This window comes from Phaethon aethereus (assembly GCF_964289735.1).
Source record: "Phaethon aethereus genome assembly, chromosome: 12".
NCBI classification, from domain to species: Eukaryota; Metazoa; Chordata; class Aves; order Phaethontiformes; family Phaethontidae; genus Phaethon; species Phaethon aethereus.
The window spans coordinates 17,458,383-17,468,304 of NC_138588.1; the positions used below are offsets into that span (position 1 = coordinate 17,458,383).

The 9,922-nt window shown below is 39.0% G+C and overlaps 1 protein-coding gene across 1 annotated transcript; it reads left to right on the forward strand.

Moving 5' to 3' along the window:
* Positions 1-1,558: 1,558 nt before the first annotated feature.
* Positions 1,559-9,527, forward strand: MPHOSPH10 (M-phase phosphoprotein 10; the record flags this gene model as incomplete). The annotated part of the gene is made up of 11 exons (XM_082004986.1): positions 1,559-1,635; positions 2,453-3,095; positions 3,941-4,089; positions 4,533-4,707; positions 4,997-5,138; positions 5,543-5,610; positions 6,331-6,468; positions 6,697-6,807; positions 7,042-7,149; positions 7,678-7,908; positions 9,378-9,527. 11 exons carry the CDS (start codon positions 1,559-1,561, stop codon positions 9,525-9,527), a joined length of 1,992 nt encoding a protein of 663 aa, XP_081861112.1.
* Between the last annotated feature and the right edge of the window lie 395 nt (positions 9,528-9,922).

Below are 9,922 nucleotides of genomic sequence, written 5' to 3' on the forward strand. Positions count from 1 at the left end.
GGGCTGGTGAGCCCTCGCTGGGGCGGGTGGGCGCAGCTGCCCGGTACCTTTCCCGGAAGGAGGAAGCTCCGTCGGGCAGGAGCAGGCGCGGCTTGCGACGGCCGCGCTGGAGCTGAAGCCAGTGCCTGGACGCCGGCAGGCGGTCGTGCAGCGAGCCTCAGCCCTGCTACTGCGTGCGGCCAGCCTCTGTGGGGGCAGCTCTGGGCACCGTATTTATTTGAAAAAGAAAGCACAAAAGAGGCCAACTGTAGCAAGGGACATGTGTAGAGAGAGAAAGTTTTCTGACCAAAGCATTGTGCAAAAGAGACTCAGCACAATGAGCAGGCTGTCTTCAGGTGCTACGTTCCTGTTGTGTCAGGGGCAGAGGGCATTGCAAGTTGCTGTGATACATCCTAAGTATATAAACAGCTTCTGCCATTTCAGATCTGATAATATCTGAATAATTAAAAGTGCAGATCAAAATCAACGGTCAAATTGGGTATTTGAAAGTCCTGATATATAATGATACTTTCTGCTTCCAACCTAGGTTGTCTAGTGTCAGACACTTTGATGTTCAGAGAAGCACAGGTACAGGTCATACTCACGCCTCTGCTGGCTGGGCCCTGCTCCAGACAATGTTTTTTTGAGGATGCAAAGTGCCCATGAGAGGACACACAGAAGTTGCATAGCAGGGCTTTGTTTTCTGTGCACTGAAAAGACTTCTTTTTTTGGTAGGAAGGAAACATGAAAGCAACAGAGGAACAGCAGAGGCAAGAGCAAGAACAAAGTTAGAAGGCTGGTCACAGTTTTGGATCCAGGTGCTGAACAGCTGCAGGTGGCTGAAAACAGCAGCAGGCAGGGTGAGTGCAGGGGGCAGCCCATGCTAACGCATATTGCAGCATGCAGGAATGGATTGTCTCCCCCAGCTACAGCAACAGCTGCTTCACCAGGGTCTGTGGGTGTAGTGCTTAATTTGACTTTAAAATAAACTTTAAGGAAACCAGTTGAACACTGGGCAGTGCTCGCTAATCGTGTAGGCGCATGAATGGGTGCCTAGTTAGCTGGGAGCTTGGAGACACCACGTAATGTCAGGCATTTTACTCACAGAACCTGCTGGAAATGTGTGTTCCAAAATAGCCCTTGTATCTAGGTCAGAGAGAAAAAACTGCAAAGTAAGATGACTGTAGCATTACTATATTTAGAGCAGGTTTTTCAGTGCTGATGAACACCCCAATCTAGAGCAATACCATGCTCTTCCAAGCGGAGGAAGCAGCAGCCATCAGTACATGACTCTGCAATACCCTGCTTGCGGTTCAGTGCAAACGCGGGCAGGCCTGTCTGAAGAAGCGGGTGTGACGTCAAAAAACGAGGCAGTTCTGTGACAAAAGCACGGTCTGGGAGGCAGGCCGGCTCCCGCCGCTGCGCTCCCCCCCCGCCACGCTGTGGGTGTAGAGCACCGCGAGGCGGAACTCCTGTATGCGGAACCTCGGCGCCGGCCGCGGGAGTCGTCCGGACCGCTCAGCCAGATTCCTCAGGGAGGCGGTGCGAGGTTGCTCCACGCGCCGCGGCCGGCGGGAAGATGGCGGCTGTGAAGGGGCTGGAGACGTGTCTCAGGGTAGCGGGTGCTGCCGCGGCGCGTCCGGAGCGCTTCCTCAGGTACTGCGGGTTTCCCAGGGGCTGAGGAGCCCCCAGATGCCTGACCGTGTGTGTGTAGGCCTTGGTGCTCTGGGAGGGAGGCCTCGTGCCAGCCGGCCGGCCGGCGTCCCTCAGCTACCCCCGGTGCCGCAGAGCTCTTCTGAAATGCGCACTTAACAGTGTCGAGACCTGGCTGCGGCTTCTGCCACGGTTGCTGCAGTATCCTATCCTTTTTTTTTTCCCAGCGTTCGGGAATTAGGAAATGGAGGTTTCTGTTTCAGCCAGCTATGTTGAAACATTGGTAGCTCTAGAGAAAAAAATTGAAGAGACTACCCAAATATAAAAGCTGAGGAGTAAGGCAGTGGAGGAAGACAATCTCCTTTTTAAAACCAGGGGTCCGTATCTTGGGTGTTTGAGGTGTTTAGTGCTATACAATTTACTTCCCCAAAATGTCTGGAGTGCTTAACTATGATCGAGATATAATAAGATGCAACTATAGAAAGATAGAACATTCTGTCCAGCTGCTACTTTGTACACAAACTGTAATGAAGCTGAAAAGCATAATAATTATAATGTTTTTATTTCTAGGAATGTTTAGTAGTGATACTCCAAGAGATGTGTAGAAAGTTAAGCAACACCAGTAATTGTTGAAAGGTGCTATTCTGTAGCACCAAAATACTTGGAGCAGATACAAAAAACAGCTGCAGTGTGACCATGTGATTAATTTAATGGAAGGTGTAAAATGAATGAGAGCTAATAAATTCTGAAAAGTAGAAAATGAAAAATTAATATTAACTGTTGTGCTTTTTAAAGCTTGTAATCTTTTTTCCACTCTTAGTGTGCAAGATGGATTGGCTGCTGACTTCAGAGCATTAACAAAGACTCTCTATGATTTGAATAAAGCTCTGGGAAGTAATATAGTTCATGGGGGTCCTCTAAAAGAGCTGGTGATAGAAAATTTTGATGAAGAACAGATTTGGCAACAACTAGAGCTCCAGAACAATGCAGTTCTTGATTTCTTCAAGAAATCCATTGCAAGGGATGCCGAGGATGAAGATCTTTGCCTTCTCTCAGATCAGGAAGAGGATGGCTCTGATGCAGAGATCAGCAGTGACAAGGAATTGGAAGACAACGTAATGGAAGCAGAAACTGAACAGATGAGTGTTAATATGAAAGATAAAACTAAAGCTGAAGAAAAGCAAAGTAAACTCAGAGAAAGCATAATGCAGAAATACAGTGATGAGGATTCTGATATTGACTTTGATATTGAAGCACTGGAGCAACAAACTAAAACAGCCAAGGAAACCACACTGAAAAAAATGGGAAGAAAATCTATAGTGGATGACAAGTTTTTCAAGCTATCTGAGATGGAAACATTTTTAGAACATGTGGAAAAGGAAAACAGGGAGGAGGAAGAAGAAGAAATTAATTATTTTGATGACATCATCTCAGATGAAGAGTCTGAAGAAGCTAAAATCAAAGTAAGACTATCAGTAAATTAATTTTCTGATACTGCTTTTCCTTTACATCAAGATCTGATATCTGTTAGGGTTACTATAAATTGTTGAACTCTGAGTAGAAACTACCAAGTTAAATTTGATTAGATGACTAATGATTACTTCTGAAGCTTTACTTTAATAATATATTTGACATGAATATTTGGTAACAAAACATCCTAGTGTAGAAGAACACACTGTCCTGCTATTCCAGTCTCTCTTGAGATGGGTCTTGGGTTTTTGCATGAATGAAGGAAGAGATAGTATGTCATAAGAAATAAGTGTCTTTGCAGAATTGCGGAATAGGTGACCCAGAAAATGAGAGAGATGTGTCACTCATCATTGACATCTGATGATAGAGATCACTACGGTGACTGATGCAGAGTAAAGGGCTTTTGGCAATGTTTTTCCAAGGACATGGCTTCATAACTCTGATTTAACTTAGGTTGCTGAGTACTTGTTTAAAAAATAAATATTTTATTATTTAGCATTACTAGAGATTCTCACTAGCAAGTAAGAACTATGCCCAGAGTATAAGGAAATGTGTATGCATTCCAATGAGTAATCAGCAAAATGTACAGCCCTTTGACTTCTGTATGTGTTGAAATTGGAAATTGATTTAAGTGGTAGAGTATTTTAAATACTTATAAAAGAGATTAGTTCTACTAAGATGTCCTGCCACAGGTTAATGCTTCAGTAAACTAAATTACTGCTAGACAAGTAGTGGTATTCCTCAGGTGCTAAAGACTTTAAAAGACAGGATACCCTTACACTTCTGTCAGTCTAACCGTTTTCGTTTGTTTTATTTTTTTGTTTGATTCCCCTCGCAGCCAATTAAAAGTTCTAGAGACTTGACATACGAAGATTTCTTTGATCCAGTTGATGACAATGATGATTTAGTAGCTGATGATGTTGAAGATGATCAGGAAGAGGAAGCAGACAGTGCTATTGAAGAGGAAAATGAAGAATGCGTGTCTGAGTAAGTATGTGTTATTTGCATTTAAAATGCCCTTGTAATTTTACACTGAAGTGAAGTAGAAAATAAAGTGTGAATTCCAGGCTCACTTTGGTCATGGTTTGCCGATTTCTGTTATCTGTTCTGTGTTCATGGTTTGCATTGTCTCCTTATTTAAAACACTACTTATTTAAGAATTAGTTTATTTGCTTATCTTTTGAGTATTGTCTCTTGATATTTATTTGAATAAATCATTTAATAGCTGTAACTGCAGGTTTTGAAAATTATTTTTAATATATAGAAGTTTCCCTGGTGTCCCATGCCTTTAGGTTTCAGTCAAAGCCTATTTTATTTCTTAACTGTGGGTTAGTTGTGACAGGTAAACATTCAATGGCTGAAATACCTTTATGTAAAAAAATTATAAAGGCTTTTCAACCTTTATTTTCTATTAAATTTTAATGTTACAGGGTCGAGGATATGAATGACATGATGTTGGAGAATATGAGAAGTAAAGAAGCCTCTAAAAAAGTTACTTTTAGTTTGCCAGATGACAGTGAAACAGAATATGTTACTGATATGCAATTGGAGAAGGGCATTGATCCCAGTGAAATAAAGTCTTCTTTTGAGAAAAGACAGGAAAAGGTAATTGGGTTTTTTTATTTTGCCAATACTTTGAAACAGTGGGTAACGTTTGTTTGTTTGTTTTTAAATGACTATGTATTTTGTTCTGAGTCTGGCAAATATGAAGAGGCTAGTTACAAATTAAGGGGAAAAAAAAGTGGCTTATGTACATCACATACAAAGATGAGGGAATGTATGATTGCATATATGTGGGGAGGAGTTAAAGTACCTGAAATAACTATTAATTTCTTGCCTAGAGTTTACTTGTGAGCTCTGTGTTTCAAACTTCTTAGGGAATTGTGTTTTTCAGATGACAAAAAAAATAAAGAGTTTAGAAGAAGAGTTGTTAGAGGAGAAACCTTGGCAGCTTAAAGGAGAAGTGACTGGACAAAAACGACCTGAAAACAGCCTTTTGGAGGAAACGGTACTTTTTGACCATGCCGTACGAATGGGTAAGTAGTGAGAGAGGGCTTTCCTGAAAGCATGTTGCATACCATGGTGGGTTTTGTTCCCTTTGACCTTGCTGAAAACGCCCGTGACTCAAGAGCAGGATAACAAATCACTAAGTTAAACTTCTCAGTGCGTTTTTGAGCTTGTGCATTTTCATGGTGGAAACTACAGGAAGCTATAATGTTCTTTTGTTCATTTTTAATTTAACTGAAAGTTCACTAATTGGGTGGCAGATTTTGATTACTCTTTTCAAGATAGAGGAAAACACTATGTAATTACTTCACCTCAATTACTGCATTTTTGTTAGGGCTTTACTTTCTTTTTCTGTTTTTTATTCTTTATAGAACAAAAAGTATTTCTTGCTGGAGAAACATTAATCTTAAAATTCTTCTCTTTCTCCTCTCAGCACCTGTGATCACAGAAGAAACTACTTTTCAGCTTGAAGATATCATTAAGCAGAGAATATTGGATGAGGTTAATACTATCTTACTTGTTCCTCCCTATTTCGTTCATAGACTTGATTCAGAGGGCACATTCCAAGGATGAGTTTGAAGCTCTTAAAATGTTAGGTGTAGAGTTGTCTTAATTAATTTCTGCAACTGTTGTTTTATTCTTTTGCCTTGATGAATGTGGTTTTAGATTTCTAAGGAGCTCTATTTTTACATGCTTGTTACGTGCTAGGTTTTGGTGCGCCTAAAAAAAATTAGTATTTGCAGATAAAACTGTAAGAAATTTATTTGGAATATAATGCCAGTATGTATGTTTTGTCTATGACCATAACTGTAGTGCTCTGAGCATTCTGAATGCTAACCAAAACTCAGTTGTTTACTTCCTTTTTCTTAAAAGCCACTGATAGAAGATTTGTATCGCACAGCTTGTTGAGGCTTATTGTTAGTTGAATAAAAAAACTGGTACATATGGGGGGAGAGTGTTTAAGTACTTAACAAAAATTACACATTTGTTATTTGTTGTACAATTTTTACCCTGATGCACTAAAAATAATCACACGAGCTAGAGCTATAAGTCTTTTACTACTTTTTTTCCAAATGAAAATGTGAAAATGAGTTCCTCAGAGGCCACATGCATAAAATAGTTCACGTGTCAGATAAGTAATATGGAAAATGTTTGAAATAAGCTGTAGCACCTGATATTTGACTGTAGTTGCATTTGGTCTTTAATTTATTTCTTCCTCAGGCATGGGATGATGTAGTACCGAAAGAAAAACCAAAAGAGGAGGCTTTTGAATACAAGAAACGTATCACTTTGGATCATGAAAAGAGTAAGCTGAGTCTCGCTGAGATCTATGAGCAAGAATACATGAAACTTCACCAGGTAACGTAAGCAATGCCTCTCCTTTCAGTTTGACGTTCACATCACATAATCTTACATCTTCATTTGTACACTGCTAACTCTGCTTTCAGCTTTGTGGAAGTACTTCAGTCTTTCTCTGGGTGTTGACCAGTGAAATGGCTCTGAATTGTATATTGTGTCGTTACCAGTCTTGCTAAAGTAAAATGGCTTTATGAATGGTGTTGCAGTAACATTGCTTTATTAATGCAGCAAAAGACTGAAGAGGAAGAAAATCCTGAACACAGAGAAATTCAGGAGATGATGGATTCACTCTTCCTGAAGCTGGATGCACTCTGTAACTTCCACTTCACACCCAAACCAGTAAGTACCTAAGTTTCATAAAGTTGGATTTTTTTTCCTTCCCTCTTTGAAACTGGATACTCTAAAATATATTTGGGAAATGGAAAGTAAACATTGAGTGTTATTGAGCTTGTTCTTATGTCATATCAAATGTACTATAATTGCCTGTAAACAAAACCAGATAATTATCTGCAGTTAGCTGTAAGCTGCTGTGAGATGGTGTGCTCAGTCCTGAATGTGTTTCCTTATTTCTAGCCTGTGCCAGAAGTTAAAATAGTTTCGAACCTTCCAGCTATAAGCATGGAAGAAGTAGCACCTGTTGCTGTTAGTGATGCTGCTCTTTTAGCACCAGAGGAGATCAAGGTAAATACAAATAAAAATCACGTAACGATATGGAGGGGATCTGTACTGTTGATAGGAAGGTGGCTGCCAATCAGTGGGAGAATTCTGCCCCCTCCCACCCTGGGTTCCTCACCTTGTGGACCTTCCTGCCTAGCATTTTAGTTTTGACTGTTCTTGGGGGGATTTGGAAGGGGGGGATAACTGGAAGGAGGGGAAGAAGTTAATTTTGTTTGTCTACACTAGGTCATAATATTATGCTTCATTTTTCTTCTTGACTACTATGTGATGGTAATTATTCTCCCAACATATATATGGGTATTTGGATGGGGAAAGCTAAATGACAATAGGGAAGAGCAATTAGCATGTCTTCGATCAATTGTACAAGTCTCACTTCCCAACTTTTGCCGGTTTTTGGCCTTTGCCCTAATGCCATATTGCCCTGAGCTGGCTAAACAATTGAAATAATGGAAACACTACGACAGATTTGAGTACTGGAAGTGAGTCTTTTCTTTTGCATGCTTATGGATCTAGAGCTCTTGTTCACTTTAGGAAAAGAACAAAGCTGGTGATGTGAAAACAGATGCAGAAAAGACTACCACAGACAAAAAACGAGAACGAAGAAAGAAAAAGCTTCGTAAACGTATGAAGCTAAAAGAGAAGGAGAAACGTCAAAAGCTTCTTGAAAAGATGAAACCAGAACAAAGCACAAAACTTAGCAAAAAAGCTGCTGCAGCAAAATTGAAAAGGCTTACAAAAGAAGGCAAAGCATCTCTGCTCAAGGTAAGGCTCTCTTAAGTAGTCCTGTGTAACTGGGAGCTTCCCAGGTAAAGAATATTAAAATCCCAAGGCTAGATAATATTTAGCTAGAGAGAGGAAAGGGAACTTTATCACAATTACAAAGTATAGGGTTTGTTTCCCTCGCATCTCTCTTGTCACAGCTGCATCTCCTAATCTTTTTCCATACCCTCAAAAATTGTTGTACACAAGTAGTATATCTGCTTACCACACAGACCTGGTTACCTTATTTATGTCTAAGCAAATATAAAAGATAAATGGAGCTGCTGGAAAGAAAGAGGTAGGAAGAAGACATGCAAAGGGCAGATGCATAGATGCATACTTTTTTTTTTCCTTTCTTTTTCTCTCCCTGCCACCCCCTTGCTTTCTCCTGTGTTCTTTTGAACTACAGTTTTGGAAGGACTGTTCTAATCCATACTTGTAACTGTCTTATGCAAAGTAGTGTTTTGAATGCCTTTTGAGTCCTGATTTTGCCAATTCTCCTGACAGCATGATGCCAGTACAGAGTCCTGAAAAAATACAGCTCTGGTTGCACTTTGCAGGGACCCCCTTGTTTCTAATGCATGTTCATATAGATGTTACTGCTTTAATTATGAATAAAACATACCTAAATGGTTGTTGGAATCTTTAGAAGCTTACTCAGCATTTTAAATATATTTGAATTTTTAAGCAACCTAATCTTTAGCTATGGAAAAATAAGAAAAAGTTGTATGACACAATTAGTTTGTATCAAAGTATATTCACAAAGCAGAAATGATTGTTTGCATTAGGTACTACTTATTTATTTCAAAGTTCACAAGGTAGTGTTCCTGTAGATACTAAGACTTACACTCTTATTTCCTGCATTTGAACCATTCCCTTGATTAAATGGGACTACTTGTACGCATAATCGAGGATGAGGTTTCCATTCAGTTCTTTCTAAGCTTCGAGTAACTTAAGCTATTTCAAAATAGAATGTTCCTATATAACTTTCTACTTCTTACTGTGGAGCCTTCTCTGTAATTTCATCAGAAAGATTTTGTTTTGCATGCTAGAAAACAGTAAACTTGTGTACCTATGATGCCTTATAAAGGAAATTTTTTAAAACTCTGAAATTTTGAAGTATTAGAAACTAATAGGAAAAATAACTTGATTACTGCTAAAATGTTTGTTTACCTTTTCAAAAGGAGAGCAGAACACAAAACATCGATATGTAGTTGTAGCTCATGATGTGCAAGGATCTATTCTTGATGCCTGTTCTTACCACGCTAATTGCTAATTAGAAAGGGAGCATACTCTTTATTTCTTTAGATAGCAGGAGTAGTATAAGAATGCAGTCAAAAATGTCCTTTGAAAATTGATTATCAGTTGGGGTTTTTTCAGTCAACTACCATTATATGTGAGTAACTAGTAAGTAGCATAATGGTATTGTTTGTACATTTTTTGGTTATAACAAATATTTTGTCCATTGACAGGATGAAGGTAAAGATAAGGTCTTGAAATCATCCCAGGCCTTCTTTTCTCAACTGCAAGATCAAGTAAAAATGCAAATTAAAGATGCAAACAAATTAAAGAAGAAACAGAAGAACCAGAAGGCAGTCTCTGTTCATAAACTGAAATTGTAATTTATCTTTTTATGTATGTATTAAAATGTTTCTACATGAATGCTGAATTTGAGGTGGTTTTAAAATGTTCTGTGAACCTCTAAAGTGATGTAAAGACACTTTCCTTTAGGTTTTACTTTTTTATTTTTACATGGAATTCTGATGTTGTCTTTCTATTCTAAAAAGAAAGCTTCTTGACATGGGCAGATACATAACCATGCAGAATACTTGGTATTTGTGCTTTGACTATACACTCTCTTTATTCTATAGTCCACAGCTTTTGTATCTGCTGTTATAATAGCTCTGTATGTATTACAGGAGTAACTGCACTTATTTAAGAACTTAAAATGTATTCTGGCAGTATAAACTGGAAATTATCTTTTGAAATCGTGATTTTCAAAGAGGGAGGACACAGG